Source organism: Symsagittifera roscoffensis, chromosome 2 (genome assembly GCF_963678635.1).
Source record: "Symsagittifera roscoffensis chromosome 2, txSymRosc1.1, whole genome shotgun sequence".
NCBI classification, from domain to species: domain Eukaryota; kingdom Metazoa; phylum Xenacoelomorpha; order Acoela; family Convolutidae; genus Symsagittifera; species Symsagittifera roscoffensis.
Genome location: NC_087063.1, coordinates 41012230 through 41038468, shown reverse-complemented (window position 1 = coordinate 41038468; position 26239 = coordinate 41012230). Strand labels below are relative to the sequence as shown.

The following is a 26239-nucleotide window of genomic DNA, read 5'->3' as shown; positions in this document are numbered from 1 at the left end:
TTCAGCAATTTACTCAATAAGTTGATATAACTTATTTTTCTGTTAGGCTTTTGTTCCGTTCCGTCTTTCGGTACGAGAGTAACGGAAAATTTGTGCTCGGGGTGGGTTTTTTTTTCTTCAGACAAATTTCGACTTTTTAACTAGCCAATTTTGACGAAAATTTTAAATATCTTTCAAAAGGTATTGTTGTCCTAAGCTTAAATTTGAACCAATATTTTACCTCTGATGATTTTTTGTAAAGGTATGGGGGTTTAAAGATTGCCATTCTGGCCATTTTGGGACAATCAACGCGCGATATATTTCGCGCTTTTAACGCATAAGCGGAGATTTAATCCGTCTTAGAAATCGTTCCAAATAGATTGAAAGAAGTTTTTTTTACCATTATTGATTTGTTACAAGGAGCGAATACTATTTTTTTGTAGTTTATATGGCGTGTGGGGGGATAATTTTCATAGAACATTTTCAAATTTTACAATTTTTTTTTCAGTTTTTATTACATTTAATTTGTTAATGATATTTATGTTATAACTGCTCCATAAAACTTAAAAGGCAATCGGAACATTCAGGACTTCGCGCTGATACTAGCAATCTTGTTGGATTTTTGAAACTTTTCCTTTGGTAGAAGAGAGCATAAGCCAGCCATGACAATTCTTGACAAAAAATAAGATTTTATTGTTGAGATGTTCCACTAAATCTCAAAATAATTGGCTCAGCTCAAACTCTTCATTACCAAATTCATAAATTTAATTGTGTAACTTCGGTACTTTTAGGGAAAAAACAACAAAAAAGTTTGAAAAGTAGTCGCTTAACTCTTTTGAAAAAAATAATTATCGATTTGATTCAGTGGTTAATTTTTGTTTTCGACGAAGAAAGAGAACTTTAACTTGAGTAAGAGGCCCATGAAACTTGCCAACATTTTGTTGAGCGGTTTGGTGATTTTTGGGTTTTCGCTATTGTACGTGATTTGAAGATTTTTTCAGCAAAAAAAAATGGCGGCAAAAACATAGAGCTTTCAAAAACTTGAATCAAACTCATACTGGACACAAGCCTGCTCGTATTGAAGAAAGTTCCGGCTAAAAGTTCCAGTTGTCTATTAATTTGTATCGTATAGCAATTGTCTTTTTATTTTAACTTTTTTCAAAAACAAACCATCACCTCACACGCTACGTCAAGTGCCAAATGCGTATTTTGCCTATAGAAAGTAATAAATAGTCCAAAAAGCATGCCATACTCCAACTTCTAACAATTTTTACGAGCGATTAAATCTCCGGTTACGCTTTAATAGCCGGAAATTTATCGCGTGTTAATTGTTCTAAATTGGCAAAAGTAGCGATGTTTAAACAACCCCCCATAACTTTACAAAAAAAATCACCACAGGTGAAATATCGTTTTACTTTTGAGGACAACAATAACTTTTGGGTCATTTTAAAAAAAATCCTTCAAATCTGGCAAGTTAGAAAACAAAATTTGTCTGTAGAATGAACCCAAACAATCTGTCATTTTCTTCGAAAATAGTCCGAACAATAAACAAAATCATCGAACCATGTGCATAATGCATGGAAGATTCCGACAACAATCAGTTTCACAAAAAACGTTGAAAAAAATCATTCTGTCTTGTTTCATTTTGCATTTTTGTCTCCTATTATTTTTTTGAGGATCTAAACGTGAGCACATAACATTGACAAGAATTTATTTCGCCGAAGGACTCTTTGCTAAATGATCTAGTTTTTCACAGCTTAATGAACAGTTTCTCGACAGTGGCAGCTACTCGCTGTCTTTACTCGCTCTGAATTAGACTTAAAAATAAAAAGCTTAAAAACCCATTAAGTCTCAACCTTGAAGAAACGTTTTGATTTTTTTAGTTCTGGCTTTCAAAACACTGGCAAAATGTTTGTGCTTGTGTGTTTTATCTCTCGACAAATTGCGATTTTTAACTTGCAATTTTTGACATTGTCTCGTTGAAGTAATTGACGTTGACAAAGTAGTCTTATCCTGGCTTCAAATTAAACGAAAACATTAAACAGTGATCATTTTCTTTAAAGTTATGGGGGTTTAAAGACAGCCAATTTGGCCTTTTTGGGTCAACTAACGCACGATTTATTTCGTTTAATAAACGCGTTAGCGGAGATTTAATGCGTCGTAGAAATCGTTCCAAATTGAATTTAGGCATACCATTCGATGTTTTTCATACTCTGCTGATGCGAAATATATCATTTTGCATAGCGTGTGGGTGGATGATTTTCAAAAAATCTTCAAATCCTTTCAAATTTTTCTTCTTCAAAAAGTGAACAGTATCTAACTCAGAAGACAGTATATTGCTCGACACTAATAGCTACTCACTGGTCTTCACTCGCTCAGAGGTATACTAAGAAGCGAAATGTTAAAATCGGTTTTTCTCAACATTGAGGAAACGTTTTGATTTTCTTTTAACATTGTCGTGGTACTCGATTTTAAATAGGAAAATGTTTTCAGAATCCTAAATACACTGGAAAAGAAATTTTTTTATCGAGTAAAAATGCAGTTCATACGTTCAGTACAACTAATTTTAAGCTGCTATGAGGCGCAGTGCCTTTGAACACGACGTCTCCCTTTTCGTCCTTGTACTCCGAGTATTTCAACTCACTGATGCATCGGAATCCTCTATTGGCAAAAATACGTTGACTATAAATACCAGTCGCCTCAGCAACAATGGCCAAATCGCCATTCTGCTTGGCTCTATTTATTACGTCATCCACGAGCTTTCCACTAGTTCCTCGTCTCTGAAACTAGAAAAAAAAAGAATTTCCAGGTAGATGGAAAGATGTTCCATTTTCGTTTTCAATTAAATTTTGGAGTCTACAAATTTTTTAGGTAGCTCTTTCATATTTCTTAAAACCTTTCATATCTTCAAATCTTTCGAAGCGTCTCAAAAAAATCAAATTTTACTGTTCAATCAATTTTTATTAACTTTCCAACCACTTGATCACATTATTAGATCTGAGCCATCTCAAACTCAAGTATTAGATCTGAGCCATTACATTTTCTAAATTTTGAATTTAATTGCTAAGTTTCTTAAATAGCAAGATCATTTATTTTTCAAATGAATAAATTTTTGGAAACAGGTGAAATAGTTTTCATTTATAGACCAGAATACGAAAATGGAAATACCTTTTCTGAAACAGTGACTAATCTCAGGCGTAGAAATTTTTCAGGCAAATCTTCGCATCTCGCCTCGTAAAGAGCTTTAAAGGCGCCCGCAAACTCTGGAATAAGTGTCCGGAACTCTAAATATTGACTAAGCGAGACACTAATTGTGATGGTCAAGCCTGCAACTTCTGGCAATTTCGCTACTGTGGATGCTCGCTCCTTGATCGATGTTTCGACTGTTTTCCGAACAGCATCACCGTAGGTGGTTTCCAAATTTCTACACAAAAAAAAAGATTTCGTTGTTCAGTTCTAGTGCAAAAAAGAGCTGCTCCCTCGAAAAGGCCGATGTTTCTTTTAACATACGTAATGCCTTCCTAGTATTTTAGAAAATAATAAAAGAAAAACTGTTTACGACAGTTAGACTCATTGACAGAATAGCTCATTTTTGTGAAAGTTGCACAAAACTTTCCGACCACAATAAAAAACTCAAAAAAAACATTTTTGTTTGTTTTCAAATTGCGCTGTTTTTTTTGTTGGTGGTGATGAGAAGACCTGAACCAAAGCCTAAAATTTTGATAAATTGATTAAGTCAGTAATATTTGACGACATTTTCTTCGTAAAATAAAAAGAAAAAAAAATCGAAATTTTGATTTTTTTCCCAAAACATTTTTCCCAAGAAGGCACTAAAAGATATTTCGAAAACTAATTTTACTGGAGTAAAACTGAATTTTTCACAAATTTATGAAATTGCTAAGAGAAGCATACTTTGGCCGGCCTATTATAAGACTGCTCGCTCGCTTTATTTGCTCAAAATTGGACGAAAAACTATAAATTCAAATTTATGTTAACTGCGAAACCGGTTTGAAGTTTATGGTAAACTGGAAACTGCAAGAACTAGACTCGCTTGCTTTCTTTTGCTCAAAATTGGACTAAAAAAAATTTCCACCCGTTTTTTCTATACACTGCGTTCACATCACGACTCCAAAAATTTTTTGTTCCAATTTTTGAAGAAAGTGAGAAATATATATGCCCGGGTTGTTTTTTTTTATTCAGACCGATTTTAAAATGTTGACTGCATTTGGGTATCGATTCGCAAATCTTCGGATTGCCAAGCGATTTTCTTGCATTACACTGCTGTGCGGCTCTTCTGGCTGGAATGATACTTCAAGAGTTTGTTTCGATACGCGAATTATTTATGCGTGGCAAGATATCCGCAATTATAAGCGTTCTAAATTGAATTTAGGCAAGCTAATTAGTCTCATTAATTCCATAAACGACTCAGATTTTAACAATTTGATCAGCCGGAACATTCAGGGCTTTGCCCTGATACGAGCAGTCTTGTTATGTGATATATCACTCGAATCAATCCGATGATTCATTGTGGCGGTAATTCGGCCTAGAATTTGTCGACGTAGGCTCTAAACAATGGATCTAGGGCAACAGGCCGACGGAACTTCAAGCCGAAGGGACTTCAAACCAAAATTAAAACTTTAAGTCACAAATCTTTAGTTTTTCATATGTAAAACATTGCTTTTCAGTTATCTAGCCAAGTTAAGCCCATAAGAAGCGTTATTGATAACTATGTGCCTCTTAGCATTGGCATCCATTAATAACATCGTCCGGGTTTTGAAATGCAAAAATTATAAACATGAAAAACGCCTTCAACCGTGTTTTATTTCTCAATTTTCCTAAGCATCATCTAGGGGGAACTTAAATTTTATAACTACTAAACAAAGACCATTAAATTGAAAAACTCTTACTCACATTTCATGACGTTGTCAGAAAGTATTCGGCTTGAAGCACCTAATTTTACGATTCGGCTTGAAGTCCCGTCGGTTTTCCCGCACTGTCAAAAATGTTTTCGGATCGATTTAAATTGATTTTAACTCGATTTTGAATCAATTTTAAATCGATCGAAATTGATTAAAATTGTACATTTTACGAAATTAATTGGACTTTAAATCGATTTGATCTTTCAAGAAAAATTTGGATCAATTTAAAAAACCGATTTAAATCGATTTAGATGGATTTTCCGACTCATTAAAATCTATCCAAAACTCACTTAAATCCACCCGAATCTCACTTAAATCCATTTTAAATTGATGTAAATTGATCTTGAGGAAACTTTTGGATCGATTTAAGTGTCTTAAAAAACAATTTAAATCAGTTTGGATGGATCTTCAGACTCAGTAAAAACTTTTTTTTTGCTAACTCGGCAAAAAAAAAACACACTTATTTGAAAAAGTAATTTGAACATTTGATTCTCGTTTTTTTTTTAAATAAAAACACGCGGACCAGATAATATAGATTTCAATAAAATCATCAAATCATAGAAAGTTATTGTTAATTATTGTGAATCAGATTATGGGCAAAATCCCATCTAACAAACAAGAAAAGGGTCAGAATAAATTAAATTTTGATCTCAATATTATGCAATTAAATCATAGCAAATTATGAATGTAAATCAGATTTGGGCAAAAATTTATGAATAAAATCAAGAAAAGGGTCAATATAGATCAGTTTTTGAACTCAAAATATGCAAGGAAACACAGAATTTTATCAATATTTTTGTCTTTATTTGGTTTTTTTTATGCTACAATACGCTATGAATACAATACGCTATTAATGTATATAAAAGACGATAGGCAATGAATAAATGCAATAAAATTTTGAAACTGATGAAACTTGATTTAAAAAAATGATTCAAATCAATTTAAATTCGCTTTAATTTACTTAAAAATATCAAAACAAACTAACACTAGAAAAATGGATTTAAATCGATATAAAATCGATTTGGTTGAGTTTTTGCAGCTGGTAATTAAGATCAATTTAAATCATTTTTAAATTGATCCAAATCAATCTATTTTTTTTTAAATTTTTGTACTTTTTCTATACTGAGGTTGATCTAAATTTAATCAACATACTTTTTTCATACTAAAATCAATCCTAATCCATTTTGTCAGTGCGGGTGATGTCTGTCACCTCCTAAACAATGACCTGGGAGCACTCGGGGGTCTTGTTGAATATACCCCTCCTGAATGGATATACTTGGCAATTAAAATCTCCAGTTGATTGAAAGGGGGCAGTACAACAGTGCCGGAGTACAACAGTGCCCAAAAAAAAAGTTCCTCAAGCGCGGCTTCACAAGTTTTTCTGAACAGTTTTTTAACTCAGCAAATTGCCAAATTTTTTCTCGGTTTCGCTCCAAAAGAAAATAATATTCAAACCAATTACCAATAATTGGCAAACAGATATCCAGTTTTTTAAATGTCCTCAACTTTCGGAACTATTGAACACATTTTCAATTTTGGCACTGTTGTAAATCGGCACTGTTGAACGCCTCCATAGAAAGTAAAAAAGCGAGTGAAAACTGCTAATCGCTCGCGAATGGCATTTAATTGTTTGTTTCACCCGCTTTCGCATTTTCAATTTCAACTAGAATTTTCAAGTGTCAAATATATTCATTTAAAGGGGGGTAGGAGGGGTACAACCGAAAAAACCCGCGCTCGCAAAATCAAATTTCTCGTGATTTTTCTCGGTCGAACGCAATCAAATCATAGATGACTTTGTTCGGACTGTCGCAACATATTAAGCCTAGAACAAAACCTTCAAATTATGCTGAGTTTTGGTCGTGTCTGTCGAAGCATTAATAGCGAATCTCAAACCGGGAGAAAGTTACAAATAATTACTTTCCCCGAAGAATTGAGTGGGTCATTGGTTCCTGCTTCATGAAGGTGTAGAGGATCAAATCTGTCATCTGGTTTAAGTCTTCATTGCACGCCAGTTGGATAGTAAAAGTTGCGCCATCTTCATTGCTTGATTCCATCATGATAAAGAGCCTTTTTCGTATTGGGTGAAGACTAGGCTCTAACAACCTGTAATTTCAATTTAAAAACCAAAGAGGTTTGATAACTCAGTACAAATATGTAGTTTAGATTGTTCTGTTAACTCAGATAAGGCTCCAAATCAGTTTGTTCAAGGGCTTTTGTCTATGACTCAGAATTTATTATTGAACAAATTCATAAACCATAGACCACCATTAACTTGTATGATATCAAAAATAATTCAGTAGGCTAAACAAGAGAAGTCAACTAATTTCTAACAACCAGAAATTAGCATCATAAGTAATTCGTACACCAAGTAACCAAAATCATCCAATTTCATCGGATAATTGTATAATTACTTTGGTCCGGGTTTCATTACAACCGAGCCTTACCCGCATTTAAGAAAAGTGAAAACAAATCAATTATAATGGATTTTCGCGGTCTAAAGTGTTGTAAATATAATCGATTCCCATGCTACGTTCAGACAACAAAATTGGACTAAAAATGGATTTAAATCCATTTTTTCTTGCCAAAACAAAATGCATTATAATTCATTTCGAATCCATTATAATGGATTTTATAACATTAAAATGGATTTTTTTCCACTTTAATTTTGTTTCGCGCTCCGTGCAAAATTTTGCAAGAGTTTCTGCATTTATCAAGTGAGTTATGCGGAAATTTTGCAAATCCCCCCAACCTGAAACACCACTCCACCTGAACCACCACCACCACCGCCCTCATCTGAACCAACCACCGCACTTGAACCCCCCACTCCCAAAATGTAAACTGTGGGGATTAATCCACCTCCAACTTTACCTCCCCCCCCCAAAAGTTTCTAATAATTTAACAAAATTGTTGAAAGGAGCAAAAATTCAGGGCTCTTCCCCCCCCCCCCCACCTCACTCAAACATGAATTTATGGCTAACGAGTGGTTTTACAAGGTTAATTATGAAGAACAAATATGCTTGTTATGGCCTAATTAGTTTGCATGTCAATTTTCACGACAATCGGACAAAGTGAACAGTAACTTCAAATATAGAAATTTGCAGGTGGGGGAGGGAAAGGAAAAAGAGCCAAATTCAGTTTTTGAGTAACATAAAAAAGTAACGAAAATATCAAAGTTAGGCAGAAAAAAATTAAGTTGAACAACAAGTAACCAACGTAACCAACTTCAGTTTGAAAAGTAGAAAAGACTTTTTGTGTGTTAAAATTCGCATCTCAGTAAAGTAGAAAAAAATCGATTATGTTTTAGTTTCATTGTTAGTGTCCACAAAAGTGAAAAAAAAATTGATTATAATGGACGAAAAAAGGACTTTGTTGCCTCGAAAAGAAGTAATATTATATCCATTTTTAATTGATTATAATCGATTTGTTTTCACTTCTGTGGACACTGACAAGGAAATTCATTTATAATCGATTTTTATTCATGGAACTCCAATGCGGGTAGCGAATCGCAATGACTGCAGAGAAAAATGACAGCAAATTAAATCTCGCCATCAAGGTATTCCGATTATCTGGTTACGTTTCCAACACAGAGGCTGAGCGAAGCTTCGCACGTTTTGCGAAGCATCAAACAACATGAAAAACTAAACGAAAGAAAATGAGACGAAAGCCGCAGAACAAAAACCTTAAAAACATTTGAAAAAAAAACAAAAAAAAATGATCTTCCCAAAAACTTTAGATCTTTGTCTTGACTTTTTCGTAAATAAAGTTCTTTTATTATGAAAACATGCAAAAAAAGACAATTGGATGTTAAATTAGATAAAAACAAAATTGGCAAAGCTTTTACAACGTCGACTATTCTTCAGCAGACACACGTTGAGCTAAAAAAAAAGTTTAATGAAAAAAATTGAAAAACCCATTTTTTTTAATTCCCCTAAAACGTTTGCGTTTTCATCAACCTACTAAAAAGCCACTAAGCCGTTATAAAATAGGTCGAAACGTTTCAACTCGAAGTAAGAGAAAAAAAGAGAAAATACACACGAAAAAAATGATATACTGATATCGGAGTTAGCAAACTTACAGCTAACTTAAGCAAAAAATATTTCCAAATAAACAGATATTGAATTGAGTATGCAAGCATGCTTAAAATATTCTATTGGTTGACAGAAATGAAGATTGGAGTTGACCACAAATCTGAATCATCATGAACAACAGAAAATGAAAAAAAAAATTAATTCTTTTTTGAAGACTAATTATGACTACCGTGAATTGCAGAGGAGCTGTCACTAGGCCTTGACAACCCTGTATGAGGATAGTCCATTTGAAAAAAAAAGGCCAAACTGTGCACTGTCTTTAAACATATGTTAAATTTTGATGGAACGATCAAAGAGAATGAAAGAACAAAAGATGAACGAAGGAAGCGTCCTTGTTGCGGAATTCACTTACAATTCACAACAGAATACACAGTCTGGCTTTGTAATATTATTTTAAGGTTATTTTTAAGAAAAACTTCTGAATTTTTTTTTAGTAAAAGCAGTTGCGTACGGGACTGTGCCAGTGCCACTTTAAGTTTCAACCAGAATTAACATCAGAGGCAAAATAGCGCAAAAAGCTTACAAGCATTTAATCATCGATGACTCAGTGCTGATCCAATGAGCTGATGTACCGAACAAAAATCTTTTAACAAGTCGACGATTGTTCCGACTGCCATGTTACGTATCTATCCTAGTTTTTGGAAGGAAAATGTTTCATTAGATTCTCATTAAAAGGAAGCAAAATGTAATTTCATACAATTTTCGCAACATTGCGCTACGTACATTTTCAAGAAAAAGTCGATAACATTTGCGAATAATAATTGAGTAATAGCAATTAATTGGCCCTACTAGATTGGTAAGATTAAACTGAAATGATTTTAAGCCTCGTTAGGTTGATGCAAAAAAGCAAGATGAAGAACGGGAAAATCGCTAGCTTTTATATTCTTAAAACTAACATATATCTCAATTTTCCCAGTTTTAAAATTTTTAATAGATAATTTTCACTCGATACAGAAAAAAGCAATCAAAACTTGTTATTTAATATGTTAAACTTGTCTAAAATGAGCATGGAAGTATGTCACGTTATTTGAACGCCAGAACAAGACTGCTCGCATTCAGGACGAAGCTTTCATTGCTCTGACTGCTTTTTAAGCTTTATGGAGCAGTAAAAACATGAAAAAATTAAATGTAATAAAAAAGTGATACAATTTTCTCCTTGTAACAAATTAATTTTAGCAAATAAGCTTCCTTCAGCCAATTTGGAACAATTTCTGAGACGCAGTAAACATCCGCTTACGCGTTACTAGCGCGCAAAATATCAGGCGTTACTTGTCCCAAACTGGCCAAAATGGCAATCTTTAAATTCCTTAACTTAACAAAAAATGATCACATGTAAAGTGTTTTGTCAAATTTAAGCTTAGAACAACAATACATTTTGATTGATACAAATTCCGCCAAAAATTTACTCTTAAAAATAGAAAAAAAAGCAACCCCGAGCACCTGAAGAAAAAAAAACCACCACGAGCATAAATATTCGGAAAGTCGGAACAATAACAATCATATAGCGACACAAATAAGTCACGAAGACAAATTTGTTTTAAATTGCTGCTTCCTGTTTAGCAGTCAAAAATTTATACCACTATGAATTAAAGAGTTCAAAGTATTTCCAGAATTTAAAGATTTCAAAGAAATTTAATCCTTCATAACTTTGCAAGAATGGTAGCAGTTTTAAGAGTAATGAAGCTAGTAAGTACTCATGGCTCTCGGTGATTGACTTTTTTCAGGTAAAAGTCTTAAAATTTGTTAATGCTCAATTTTTTTGGCGGTTTGAATTTTAAAGTTCAGTTCAATTCCTTTGTTAAAAGGAAGGCAAACTCCACTATCAAACAGCAAAAGTGTAAGAGTTAAGAAAAACGTGATCAACTCCTGATTTAGAAAGTAGAATTTCATTCTCAGATTTTCCAGCGAAATAAAAGTTTTACCAAGTGATCCAGTTTTCTCAAATTGGGTTAATTTTTTATCAAAACAGTATCAATCATATATGTTCGTGAATCATATTGTTCGTGAAGCTTAAAGAGTTTTATGGACATGTAGTAATTTTCTTTTGAATTCGAAAATTGTAATTTTTTCAGAAAGTAAGTCAGTATTTTTTTTCAGTTTTTCTTTTCCAACTTTCACTTGGCTATATTTTTCATTCTGAGCCATGAACATCAATATGTCCTAGATTGTATAGAAAAATTCAGCCAAATATCGCTTGTTAAAAAATCAAAAATGCCTATAGATTGAAAAGCGGCCCGCGCACAATTATTCTGTCACTTTTTTGGAAATTCACAATTCTATTTGTTTCAGAGCGCAGCAGTAAATGTTCCGACTACCCATTGAGGTGTCTGATTTTTGTTTGGCAGATAACATAGATACATTTTTCAAAACATATTACGATTTTTAGTCTTTTTTTAGCTCATTTTTTTTTCTGAGCTTATCGCATCATATAAGTGTCTTCCGTTGGTATGGAGAAAATGGTGTATGGTGTAGCAACACTCCAGATAGCATAAAATTTTGCCAATAATTGGTTGTTTTAAAACCGAAATTTGTCTGGAGAAATTAAAAGTTTCAAAAAAAAATATTTCTTTTCATTTTTGATTTGAAATCCTAACCTGTCGCTCGTAAAGCCTATTTTTTACCCTTACTGAAAAATTTAGTTGAAAAATCAAAATCAAGCTTGCATAGGACAAATTGGTGCTCAGGACAAATAACTGAACCAATTGGATCGGAACTTTCTTTTGAGTCGCAACTTTTTTTCGGTTGACTTGGTGAAAACATTTTTGGCCAAATTTTAGTCGGAGTTTTTTAGCCGAACTAATGTCGAAGTTGAGTAACTCAGTTGAGTAAATTTTTGATCGCTTTAAACGAATTATAGATCATTTAAAATGAATGGTTCGAATCGCACTGTTTTCTATAGTGTGATTGGAATTAACTATAATGTGATTCGATTTTCACACTATACAAATTAAAGTGCACCTTTAGCGGATTTTAGCGTCATAGAGCAAAAAAAATGTTTTGTGACATTTGTGAAATTTTGGGCTAGTTCTTTGTGATATTTGTTTCTGCTTCTGGGGTCTCTATGGTCTCACCACTCTAAACTCTTCTTCCTTTTTTTTCAAAAATTTGATCATAAAGCTCAAATATTATTAGTTGAAATTAATTCCACCTAAAAAAAGATGGATTTCATTGAAAACTGAAGCTCAATTGAAAATTTGGCCATTTTGGGTGGTATTAGAGAAAATAGGGATGCGTGCTTCTGTTTCAGACATGCAAGTGGCAGCCACTCATCTTCACCTCCAGTGACTCCACCCTCTACCACTGCCTTGGCCTCCTCATCACCCACCAGATACACAGACTGCCCATAGTGGACCACAGTGAGGAGGGGATGAGCAACATCCTCGGATTCGCATCCCACAGATCCATACTCCAGTTCATACACAGAGCACAGTTCCACAAGCCCTTGTTCTACTCCCAGGCCATCGCACACCTCAACATCGGAACTTACGGCTTGGATAACCTTAGAACAGTGAACTGTAAAATGATCACGTGGGAGGTTTTGAGACTGTTCAAGAAAACAGATCTATCAGTGATTCCCGTTTTGGATAGCGAATGTCGCTTTTTAGGGTTATACTCCAAAGAGGATGTTTTTCACTTAGGCGCCAATCAACTAACTGAAGATTTCATGGTCCCAGTTGAAAGATGGTTGAACAAATTTTCTGTCAATCGATACAAAAAATGCAAGTCCAGTGACCGATTATCGGTGGTCATCAAGAAGTTCTGCGAAAACAGGGTTCGTCATTTGGTCATAATAGATGATGGGGGTTTTCTAGAAGGTATCATTTCCATTTCAGACGTGAACAAGTTCATTCTAACCAATCAGGATGCGGAAGCAAATAGCGAAGAGTCGGCTAATTCTTCAACTTCGGCTAGTAGCACTAATGTCTCGGCCTCTAGTTTGAACCATTTTCGATAGAATTTATATGTGCTTCATCATTTCATCACTATCTTTGTTCACTCAATCAAATCTAAATGTTCCATAATAATAATTTTTGCTTTACTTCAAATAATCACAATAAATGTTGAGTATGAAAAAATGCGTATGTATTTCGGTATTCTGATATTGATAATAAATCGAGATCTGGAGTAACTTTACTGCCGAAGCTCTGGTCTCTCACAATAACAAAAACAAAACTAAATATTTTAACAAGTACCACTATCTGTCAATTAGACCACAGTCAAATTTGTAATAAAAAGCGAAAAAAAACCTCGTTTATTAAAAGCGATGTCTTTAACTATGCCTTTTTTTCGATCTTCAGAAATTGAGTGACTGTCCCGATAAACGATGTAAGACTAATTGATCAAACTGCATTAAAAAACTGCAAAAGAACCTGATTAAAATCGAAAACAAAAACTTTAGTATTATATTTATTGATTTTAAAATTTTTTGAAACCTTTGTTGTTCAAATTGTCATCAGACGGAGTTCGGTCGGCTCTTTTCCAGTTTCTCCCCCCTTGATTTTTTCTGAAATTAATTGAAGGAAAGTCTTTTTAAATTTTTTTTTCAATCTAAAAACTGCAATAAAACGTGTCAGCGTGAACAGGTGAACACATTTTCACAACATTTATGACATGCAAAATGCCGTATGAACAATTTATGAACAATCTTCTTTTTGCTACTTTACGAGGGGGTGGGAAACTGGAAAAGAGCCGTTCGGTCGAACAGATACTTTTTTTGATCAAAAATACACTTTCAGTCCGTTTACAGTCAGATGGCCATACTAAGGTCGAACTAAGGTCGAACCAGGGTCGAATCAAAGTCCAACTAGGGTTGAATCAGAGGTGAACTAGGATCCAATCCGGAATGAACTAGAATCGACTTAGGGTCATCAACGGAAATCACCTTTAAAAGAAGCTGCCATAACTTACAAACACATCGTGGGCCAGCGGAAACAACAATAATACAAAGGCCAAGCGGAGCTTCGCGTCACTTGCAATATAACACTAACTTTAAAAGTTTTGTCGAAAAAAATAGATCCGATGAAAAAAAAGAAGGTGAAACAAATTTTTCGTATGCTCAGATAAAAAAACTAGAAGCCAGCAAAATCTGGAAATACCAGTTTCATATTTTTGAGTTCGCTATACTGATGCGGGATGAAATGGGTAATTTTTGCAAGGAAAAAGTTAATTTTTCTAACAAAAAAATAACGATTCACTTCGTGTGCAGGAAAAACTCGCGCAACCAGTTGTTTTGATTGAACCCTGTATAGGGTAGTTTTTGAGAAGCCAAAAAATTTTCTAAAAAAAAGGGTCAGAAGCTCAAATACTTGACTTTCGAATTCCATAACATTTTTTTTCTGCAAAAAGTAGCCGTTGCAGCAGAGAAGATTTTTAAAACCGGGTTTTTCCATTGAAAAATTAACTTAAGAATTGGCATGGTAGATTTCAAGAGAGTCAAATAATTAAAAAGAACGGTCCAAGTTTCAAAAATTGCATATTTTTGAGGGTCATCTTAGAAAACTAGTCGCCGCTTATGCAGATAGGCTTTCAACAACCTGTTGTTCTGATTGAAGTATTGGTATCAAAAAGGCAGGGTAAGTATCGAGAAAAGTTTCCAAAAAAACTGTAATTAATCGCAGTTTTTCCGAGAATTATAGCTTTTTGTGTAGGAAAAGTCGACATAGCACCTTACGCAGCAAAAACTTGCACAGCCTGTAATTTCGATTAAGCCCACACCTCAGATTTGGGACGGTGGTGTTCGAGCAAGGTCAAACAGATTCAAAAATTAATGTTCCAAGGGCGAAAACTGCTTGCATAAAGTATTGGTCGACGTGCATTATGCGGGGGAGCTTCCCACAAACCACTATTTCGATTGAAAACAAAAACTCAGAAGTAGGAGGATGGTTCTCAAGAGAAAAAACGTTTAGGAGCGGTCAAAAATCAGAAGTTTTGAATTTTCCGAGGGAAATTTGTATGCATAAAAATTGGGATGTAACGGCTCGCGCATCGGAGTTTCCCGCAAACCGTTATATTCATTGAACTCAAATCCAAAATCTCAGATTTGGAATACTGGTTTTGAGAAAAGAAAAAAAATATGGGTCAGATATTACCCACAGTTTTTTTTCGAATGTTGCAGACTGTGGAGTAACGTAAACAGAGACTAGGTGGTTATGCAGGTACACAGAGGAGTAGCCAGTCTTTCCAAGGATACTCCAACTTTGAAAATCGATAAAATGGTTTTTGAAAAAAAAAATTGAAAAAAGAGAAAATTTTTTCCAAAATGTCTCAATATAAAAAAAAGAAAATTATCAAGCCAAACTGGGCATTTTGTTTTGGATTCTACGGACCAATAGCTAAAACACAATTGCTCAAAATTGCTGGAAAAACAGGCAATTTTTGTGGAATTTGCAACAAAATGTGTGGTATTTGCAACAAAATATGCGGAATCTGGAACAGTTTGTGAAATCCACAAGCAAATAATATTATATGTATTTAGTAAAATTAAGCCGCCGTGGAATGCGCAACTGTAAGTAAAATCTGCAAATTGTAAAAAAATTCCCGAAATCTACTTAAATTTGAGGAATCCGAAACAATAACCTTAGCGTTAACCAATAACCTTAACCAATACCGAAGCAAGAAAATTATGTGCCGACAAAATTTACATTACAGGAAGTTGTACGCCGAATTTAAGAAAACTTTCTATGGCTTGTCTCAAGGCTTTTCTCTGGAATCCAGGACTTTAGAGACACCAAACTGATCGCCTATCCAGCGTACATTTTGGCCAGGTAATGAAACCTAATTTCACGCATTTTCATAAAATTTGATTTTAACAAACAGGAGTTTTAGGAAAATTTGGCGAGCAAGACTATCGAAATTTAGGCACAGGGATGAAGTGGAGCCACGCCTATTTTGAGATAACACAAATTGGCTCTGCAAGCTAGCAGACAGAAAAGGAAAGGAAACAGCTAAGTCCAAAGAAAATGGAAACACTTTCGAAGAAACCACAAATAAAACCCTTCTGTGAGATCCAGAGGAAAGCATAAAAATCATGGTTTCCTCAAACGTTCGAAAAATAGGTAAATAAGCCGATGAATATAAGACGTTATCAATGTGGCGAAACTTTTTTGGAGCAAAAAAAAATCAGAAAAAAGGAAAAATTACGAAGTCAAGATTAGGAGAATTACATGTTGCAGGATATTTTGAAAAGATAAAAGGAACTACAATGAAAACTGCACACAACAAACTAAATTCCTACGACGTGGCAACTACGATTTGGCAGCAAAGTAGAAGCAGACAAATAAAAAGCCGACAAACTTGAAACTGAATGTTTCGTTCAAAAAGAAAAACAAGTCCTGGTCAGATTCAAACCCAAGACGTTTGCCGTCCCAGGCGTCTTCGTTACCTCCAGACTAAATGTGTCGGAGAAGCGTCGAAACTTAATTTCATAAAAAAACCAAGATACCAAGCGATTCAAGTGATTCTGTTAAACAAGTTGTTAACTCGAAAAAATGAAAAAGTCTATAATCCGATTTGATAATGCCTGCTAATCGCGAAAGTAATTAACAACAACTCAAAAAACGCGAAGCAGAAACAAAACCGACAGTCTTTGAGCGGACAACAGTTGAGCCAAAAAAAATTGAAACTGTTTTAGAAACTTTTAAAAGTTTCAAGTTCCCCCTGAAAATACAGTGAACAACACTTACAATTAACGTGATACTCGCTTACAAAACAAGAAAAATCCCTAAAGTGGCAATTAAGCCGACAACACTTGAACAGACACACGAAAGTCCGACAATGCAAATGTTACCAAAGTTTAGAAGTTTTCGTATTTTTTTATCCACAATTCATTCTGATTTCTGTTATCACAATCAGAACTGTAAGGACGAAATAAAATCGACTGTTAATTTTCAAACAAGCAACCGCCCGTGAAAAATCGAAAACATTTCCTGAAAAGACCGAAAAAAATACTCGACATAGGGGTAGTAGCTTTACACTCTTAATTAAAAACCAAATAATTTAAAAGAACCTGAAAATCAAACGAAAACTACAGTTTTTTTTTGTAGATTTCTAAACTCAATGAAACCAACAACAAGTTAATGTTTCAAGTTTCGAAGAAAGTAAAAGGTATATAAGTTTTGCATGATTATTTCCATCAAACCAATTTCCGACAACAGATTACTCATACATAATGAAGATAATGTCTTTTGAGTTCAAATTTCAAATTTTGCCTACGATTGTTTTTTTTTTGTAAAATTCTGGTGGTTCAAAAACTGATGTATTCGCCACGCTCTAGACTAATTTATGCGCGTGTCGAGGAAATGCTTGAAGCTTTATGCAAGTTTTTCATAAACTATACACGGTGAAACATTCCGCAAGCAAGTGGGTCAGAGAAATTTACCATATCGACTTAAAGTTTCTTACTTGAAAGTTGAAATTGGCAGACCAAATTTTTTAAGCCGATCAAAACATTTTTGCGAAAAGCAATTTGCGGCAAGTTAAAGATTTGCCTTAATATACGAGCAGCTTCGTTCAAGTTGTAGATTAGCATTGGAAAATACGATCAGAACTTGAAATCAAACTTTAGCACAAACTTTAGCAGTCAAACAAAACTGCTAGTATCAGGGCGCAACTCTAAATGTTCCAAATAAGTTTTAAATTCTGTGAAGTAACTCAACCTAAAATAAAAGATTTATATTTCCTAAAATGAATCTAAAAATGTTTTGATGTTTTTTTTTCGAAAATTATCCTCTCACACGCTATGTAAAATACAAAGTGATAGTTCGCCAAAAGATTAAAATCAACAAAGACCATGACTCAACCCAATTTAAAACAGTTTCTTATACGAATTAAATATCCGCCCACACGTTAATAGCAGAAATATACCAAGCGTGAATTGTCCAAAATGAGCAATCTTTTAACCACTTATAGCTCTACGAAAAATCTTTCTAGTTTTGAGCTCAAAGCAACAGTACTTTTTGCAAGATGCTATTCCGCCAAAAGTTGCTAGTTCCAAAGTCAAAATTTGTCTGGAGAAAAAAATCGCCCGGAGCACAAATTCGTCACTTTTTAAAAAGCCGGAACAAAAACTAGCTAGTTCCCAAATTATTAAGGACTGCAAGTAGTTAAATTTGTTTTTCTTGAAATTTTATTTCTTCCAAGTTTTGTTCAACTTTTGTGGCTAGTACACAGGAATTGAGTTTAGCTGCTAACAAAAAATCAACGTGACATTTTAAAAAAAGGATCTTATATCTTTCTGATTTCCTGCTGAAAGCATTTCAGAAAAACGGAGTTTTCCCGAAAAGTTTTCTACGCCAAAACAATGTTTTATCTAACTTTCAATCCGAGGTACGACTGAAGTTGCTTTGATATGATATATAACTCGATCATATTTGATCTTTATTTGTGGTTTTTAAGTTTGAGCAAAAAACAACTTTCAAGGAGCAGAATAATATAATTAGCTAACTTGTAGTCCATAATCAATTTTTTAAGCAAAGTGACAAAAATTCACATAGCAACCACATGCAGCGAGTGGCAAACAAACATTTTTACTAGAAAAGAAAATACATACAGAACTAACTGCTTGTAGCAGGGCGAAGCATTGAATGTTCCGACTGCGTTTTAAATTCTATGGAATAATTCGAAATAAAATATTTGGTTGACTTTAGAAAAAACTAAAAAATTGGAAGTTTTTTTTTGTAAATTAGCCCCCTTCCACGCTGTGTTAAGTGCCAACTGATAAATTTGCCTAAAGCAAAGTATTGAATAGACCAAAGAGCATACCTCAATCCAATTTGGAATGGATTCTAAAACGGATCAAATCTCCGCTTACGCGATAATAGCACGAACTATATCGAGCGCTAATTGTACCAAACTGGCAATCCTTAAACCACCTTAACTTTCCAAAAATTGATCCCAAGTGAAATATTTTTTTAAATTTTGACCACGAGGCAACAAAATAGTTTGAATGAGATAACAAAATTTTTGTCAAAACTGCTAGTTAAAATGTCGAAATTTGTGTGGAGAAAAAGAACCACCCGAGGACAAATATTCCATCACCTTCTTCGAAAGTCGGAACAAAAAGCCGGAATAAAAAATCAGCATTTGAGTGAAGAGGAAGAATCTCATTACAGGCCGTTTTATAAGCACACACAAAACCAGCAGCCCGATGAAGTATAACTACTGCTAACTTTCAGACCTTTTTGTTGCGTTTTTCCTCGGGTAGGCTTTTTTTCTTCAGACAAATTTCTACTTTTAAATTAGCCACTTTTGACGGATATTTTTTAGCATTCAAAAGTAATTGTTGTCTTGAGCGTAAATTTGAAAAGGTTTTTTACTTGTGATCATTTTTCGGAAAGTTATGGGGGTTTAAAGATTGGCATTTTGGTCGATTTGGGACAATTAACGCGCAATATATTTCGCGCTATTAACGCGTAGGCGTAGATTTAATCCATCTAAGTAATCGTTTCAAATTGTTTGAATGAAGCTTATTTGCCATAACTAATTTGCTGCAAGGAGCGAAATCTCTGCTTTTTGTACTTTATATGGCGTGTGGGGCGATGATTTGATTATTTTTTTATTACAATTAAATTTTTTGTCCTACTGCTGCTCTAAACCTTAAAAGGCAGTCAGAACAATCAGGGCTTCGCCTTCACGGTTTACATGGCGTGTGGGGGGGATGATTTTATATGGCGTGTGGGGCAATGATTTTCACCAAAAAATCTCAAACTTCGGGAAAAAAATTCATTTTATTTTATTACGTTTAATTTATGTTTGTTATTACTGCTCGATAAACCCTAAAAGGCAGTCGTAACATTCAGGGCTTCGCCCTGATACGAGTAGTCTTGTCTCATTTTGCGTAAAGACCATAAAGCAGTGTGTATGCTTTATTTAAACGAATAGAAGGCAAGCTCTCTAGCTAGAATGAATTAGCCCAGAAACACTGCCAAAACTACTCTAAATACAGTGTGCCTGCAATTAGAGTGCCAGTATTTGCAGCACTACAACCAAAGCAACCCAGTGCATTGAGACAATTTAGGCTAGAAACAGAATCGTTTTTACAAATCTAGTCCTTCAGCAGTACAAAAACAGCAAAATTTTCACTTGAAAGTAGCTCTGCTAATGAGTTCTGGGAAGTATTACGTCGATTTTAAACCATATCAAAAATTGTTTATATGTTTAAGTTTAGTTTATTTTTTTCTTCGCAAAAATCAAATACACAACAAATCAGAAGTCATCGGAATGGTTTGATTGAAGCATCTTTTTTGAACCCATTCAGTCGTGATCAGCTTGAAGTTTCGGATCAGTAATTTGATCATCATCTGAATCGGTTATGAGCCTTTTTTGCGGTTCTTTTGCTTGCAGCTGTTTGAGAACTCCAAAATAACAATTTGAGTCATTCCCGATGGATTCTAGTTCTTCTGCGCGTCTTATGATGTCTTCTTCTTTGACTCTATTGACGTGTTTGCGTAACTTTGAGTTTACTTTCTTCCTTGTTTTTTCAGGGAGCGAATCCGTTCTTGATCTTTCGATTGTATGATCTGAATTTTTATATCCTTCTGTTCCGAGGCAAGTCTTGTGAGGTACCCGTCCGACAACTTTTTGGGGTTCGGTTTTTTCTTGCCGATCGTTGCCTCAGATACATTTCTTTGATACATTTTTTAATGTGATCCCAAAAATCTTGGGGAGACTTTGACATTGATAGCATCCAATTTCTCGGCAAGAGCTTCTTGGTACTCCCTCTTGTTCTCCTCGTCTTTGAGCTTCGATACTTCATAGAGTTTCAATGCACTCGTCTTAGGCCTATGTACTCTCTGTGACTCTCTAGATGTTTAGTGTGGCAATTAAGACCGACATTGTGGTCGCTGTACGTTTTTGTGCCGGATTAAGACCTTGCATTGACAATGACTGGTTTCAGTTTTTGTGGTTCTAACACAGTCTATCTGGTTTCGAATTGGGTTTCTTCTTGGCTCGTTGTTCCACGATTTCTTGTTCGTTCCACTTGCTGGCCAGGTTGTGACATGTGCGAATTTATGTTTGAACAGAGTGTTTGTTATTTTGAGATCCTTCTTCACCGCTGTTTCCGGAAGTCGCATACCGTTTGAATTCATGTTTCCTTTCCACAAGTTCCCATTACCGTTTCGTAGTCAAGGGACATTTTAGTCGTGTTTTTCACTCAAACATTGAAGTTACACAGGGAGACTGCTATAGTGCCATTTTATTTATCTTTTACATAGCGTGCAGTCTCTTCATTGACAATATCGACAAAGTCCGGGCTAAATCTGTTCAAACGGAGCATGATTACTGTATACCTGCAGATTATTTCAGTAATCAGGATCACTGTTACAGCAACAGATACGGTTACAGCCCGAAAGATATCGTCACTGCAGCCAAACAAAATGACTCTGGGATTGGAGAACAGTACGCAGATGAACTGACCTGGCTAAGTTATGACAAAAAAGAACTCAAGGCAGGGGAGGGTTTTAGATTGTCTCGGTGTAGAGAGCGGCGATACGTTTTAAGAACATTTTCAAACAATTTCAGCACAGTTTAAAAATTTGAAAGAAAAACTGTAATTTTTAACCTCGCTCCCCGCACTGGCAGAATTGATTTCCGGTCGATTTAAATTGATTTTATTTCGATTTTAAATCGATCCAAATTGATTAACCATGTACATTTTACAAAATTAAATGGATTTCAAATCGATTTTAATTGATCTTTTTGAAAATTTTAAATCGATTCAAGTGTTTGAAAAATCGATTTAAATCGATTCTGATGGATTTTCTATGTCACTAAAATCCATCTGAATCTCACTTAAATCCATCAAAATCTCACTTAAATCCATTTTAAATCGATTTAAATTGATCTTTTTGAAATTTTAAATCGATTTAAGTATCTAAAAAAATCGATTTAAATCGATTTCGATGGATTTTTTGACAAAAGTTTTCATTTTGTTTCCGTCATTTGAAAATTTGAAGAAAAAAAGAAGTGACAAAACCGATTTAAAACAATTTAAAATGGATTTGGATCGATTTCATTTTAGTTCAGATTTAAGATCCTTTCAAATCGATTTAAAATCAACTGGAATTGATTTTTTTAACGTTGAAATTAAATCGATTTAAATCAATTTAAAATCGATCCAAATCGATCTGAATTTTTTTTTTGATTAACTTACTTTTTTACAACTTGAATCGATTTCAATCTAATCTGCATACTTTTTTCATACTAAAATCGATCGAAATCCATTTTTGTCAGTGCGGGTCCCCTTAAAAATTAGTATAAATTGGCGCCAAAAGCGCCTTTAGAAAGATTTGTATCTATTGGCGGAAAATGGATTTTTGTAAAATAGTACAAAAGAAGAGACCCTTTTGGAGGGGAGTCGAATTATGATAGAGCAATCCCTTGAAAAAAAACAAGCCCCTTGAGAATAAGATACCTAAAGTGCTCAAATCGTTCCCTAAATGTGAGTTCGCCATTCAGAAATACAAATAGAAAGACATGACAAATAGGTAAAGCCATTTTTTGGTTGTTAAATCGTAAAATAAAATAGAGTGAGCTCATTTCTTGGTATAAACAAAATAGTAATCACAATTTTTACTCTGAAAAATTTCTGACTCAATTTTTTCAGCGAGAGTTTTGAAATGAATAATTTATACACAAATTGGTACAGGGGGTTCTAATCTGACGCCCAGAGGCAAAGCGGAATTTCTCAAATGCAAGCAATAGCACAAAAAAAGCAGCTCTACAATGTGAAACTTGAATCAGTAAAATAAAACATCGAATCAGTAAAAGTTCGACTACGTGTCGGATTCAACCCAGGTTGACCAAAAATGCTAGTCATACAATTTTCATATATGGAAAAATGCTAACCATACACTTTTCATGCAATTCCATAAGTACAGAAAATTGCATGAAAGGTCTATGAATGGTATTTTCAAATATGGAACTTGTATGACTAGCATTTTTCCATAAACCGAAAGTATTGATTTTATACATTTTATTTTTCCAAACACAAATGACATAAACCTTGGTTACTCAAACTTATTAACCAAAGGTTTGGCTGTGTCGCATTAAAAATGCATTGGAAACAGCCTGAAATGTTTTAAGTCAGTCTCACACAAATAATTTAACGAAAGTAACGAACTTTTAATTTTTGGCAAAACTTTTCAAAGATGATTATTTCTAAAATTTGAATTTTTAAATTACCAGACATTGATCAAGGCATACAAAAACATGTCATACAAAAGAAAAAGACGTTTTAAGCGTTTTGAAAAAAAAGGAAGAGAAAAGGAAAAAAATTACAATATTAGTATATCCAGGACTACGTTATGCACACAAAAAATTAAATTTTGAATGCAATTTTTTTTTTCAAAAAATAACTGTTTTTGTATGAAAATCAAGTTGCGGTTGGAAAATCACAAAAATCATTTTGGGGGCAGTTTCAAAAATACGTCTTCGCCATCAAAAAAACGCTAGTCATACATTTTCCATATAATGGAAATTGTATGATTAGCATTTTTTTTGACACAAACATTTTTTCTTTTTTACTTAGTACGATACACCGAATTTTATGCCGAAACAAGAGAAAAGTTTTCCAAAAATTCGACGACACCTATTTAGCAAACTGTATGAAATTTGTATGACTAGTATTTTTTCATAGACTTAGTTTATGCATAGTTGTATGATTTGCGTTTTTGGTCTATGGAGGTCAACCCGGGAAACCTACGACCTAGAAAATTTGAAACTCACGCACTAACCGCTCAACCACGGTCGCATAACAAATACCAAACACTAGCATCAACTGAAGCAGACAAGTTCCTTGAAATTTTTAATTCTGCAGATCGTAGCATCCTCGCACTATCGACAGCGGCTGATCTTCATCAACGACAACAATGCTGCTGATCCTCTTCTAAATGAAACTTGAGCCTATTTGACCACAAATTTTTACGGTCAACTCACCTTAATACTGCAACTTGTTTTAAGAATTATTTCTTAATGCTGGCAAACTACGCCAGGGAGCAGCCACATCGTGTGAACAGATGTGTAGCACGAACAGAAACATTGTTTCCACAAGAAGAGAAAAACAGAGCGCACAAAGTATAAGAAGCTTCGTGGTCTTGCATGAGCCTTTCTAGGGCTGCAAGCAAACCCTGTTTTTATCAGTTTTCTTTTTTATAGTTGCTTAACTGGGAAAAAATTGCCTAACTCTGAAAAAAAGGAAAGTGAGCAAAACTGAATCAAATAGAAAGTGAGCAAAACTTAATTCAGTCGGACCCAAAAAGATCGATGTCTCATGCCTATTTTTTTTTGTTTTTAAACATTCCACGTTCGAAGACCGAAAAAACCATGTTATAGTTGTTAGAATTACTTTTTCCATTATAGTTGTAAGCTGGTGAGACTATAATGAGTAACACTGCTTTTGACCTTCGGATTGATCTCTTTTTTGATTAAATAAACCCAATTTGAGATATCTGGATAAATCTTTCTAGGTCTGGCTTAATAATTTCAATTATTGAAAGCCCTTTCAACTTCAACAACAATATACGAGTGACACTTTTTGATAAAACTGAAACCAATTTGAGAAATAGATCAATAGTTAAACTATCATTTGATTGGGGAATCTGATAAACATTCGTTTTAAAGTTAGAAGTCGATCAAGTTTTTCCATTACGAGGCCAAACTGGGCACTGGATAGGCGCACAATTTTGTGTCTGTATGTTCCTGGATTCCAGAAACTAATCTTTAAACATGTTCCAAAATATAAGTGGTTTCCACTTACAAAACTTCCGTGGATTCCGCGAACATATGAGTGTAACATCATTTTATCGGCACATTTGTTGTTTCGCGGATTTCGCAACAAGCGAATATAGCTAGTTGTTTTAGATTCTGCAACTGTAAGTGGATTCCGCAAAATGTAAGCGGAATCCACACATGTAAGCGGATTCCGCAAGCTGTAAGTGGATTCCGAATTTTGTTCATTGCTGAATTTGCATATGAATAAACAAAAGCTAGAGCTGGAATTCTTATCTCTAGCAATGCGGAGTTTGAAAGAAAGGAATTAACAATTGTCAGCGGAATTCACAAGCAAGACTTGAATAATTGTTTACCTAAATCGGTGAGTGTCATCTTTTAGTATTTTGAAAACAGAACACCGCATAATTATATTATTTGAAGTCATTGAGTTGAGAGTGTATGGAAATACAACACACATCATATCGCCAAATTAGGTTAGTATTTGGGATTGCGTCAATCCCAAATACTGATTTTGGAAGCATAACGCCGAATAAATTCAGTTATTGTAGTCATTGGATTGAGAGTTTATGGAAACACATCACATAGCATAGCGCCAAATTATGTCAATTTTTGGGATTCCAACGATCTCAAATACTGGTCAGTATTTGGGATTGATAATCCCAAAAACTGAAATAATAAAGAATAAAAACTTTATTTCGAGCCATTAGGTTGGGAGTGATTAGAACTACAATGCATAGCAAATCGTCGAATTAGTTCAGTATTTGGGATTTCGTCGATCCCAAACACTGTTCAGTAATTGGGATTCCATTAATCACAAACACTGTTCTAGTAAACTCCTATTCTAGTGAAATCAAATCATGTAATTAAAAGATATAATTTTAAACATTACAACATATATGTATACGGAATCCGCAAAAATGCGGATTCCACTTACAATTTGCGGATTCCACTTACACTTTGCGGATTCCGCTTACAGTTGCAGACTCCGCCACAGCTGAACTTATCTATACACATGTCTTATTGTTTGTTTGGGGACTCCACAAACTGTTCTGGATTCCGCAAATATGGTTGCGGATTCCGCAAATTCGTCTATTTTTGGAGCGACTTTGAGCGGAACAGTGTTTTAAGTATTTGTTTGTGGACTCCATAACAGCAAAGAAGATCAAAGAAAAGTATCAGTGATGTGGATTCCGCAGCAAATTTGATTTTGGACTGTTGTGGAATCCGCATACAATAAACAGAATGCAGTTTGGCCTCGTAATATCGTGACTTTTACACTTTTGCTGTTCGATAATGGCGTTTACCTTTTTAAAATTAAATAATCGGAGCTTGAAAAAAATTGAAGTCAAACTGCGACAATATACGAGTGACACTTTTTGATAAAAATGAAACCAATTTAAAATTTGAGAAAATGGATCGATAGGTAAACTATCATTTCATTGGGAAATCTGAATAAAATTCGCTTTCAAAATTAGAAGTCGATCAAGCGTTTCGTGCCCTTTACACTTTCGCTGTTCGATAATG

The 26239-nt window shown here is 34.3% G+C and overlaps 2 protein-coding genes across 2 annotated transcripts in view; one reads left to right on the top strand and one right to left on the bottom strand.

The window, feature by feature from the left end:
- Positions 1-12941, top strand: part of LOC134839843 (5'-AMP-activated protein kinase subunit gamma-1-like) — a 94933-nt gene extending 81992 nt beyond the window's left edge. Inside the window, exon 2 of the mRNA XM_063855467.1 lies at positions 12234-12941. Coding sequence (XP_063711537.1) covers positions 12234-12941 — 708 coding nt within the window. The remainder of the gene's footprint in view (positions 1-12233) is intronic.
- Positions 2482-7165, bottom strand: LOC134839114 (uncharacterized). Its single transcript, XM_063854553.1, has 3 exons — positions 6816-7165; positions 3148-3403; positions 2482-2765 (listed from the first exon to the last, which is right to left on the bottom strand). The coding sequence occupies exons 1-3, from the start codon at positions 6953-6955 to the stop codon at positions 2523-2525; spliced, it is 639 nt and encodes a 212-aa protein (XP_063710623.1). The 5' UTR covers positions 6956-7165; the 3' UTR covers positions 2482-2522.
- Positions 12942-26239: the final 13298 nt, after the last annotated feature.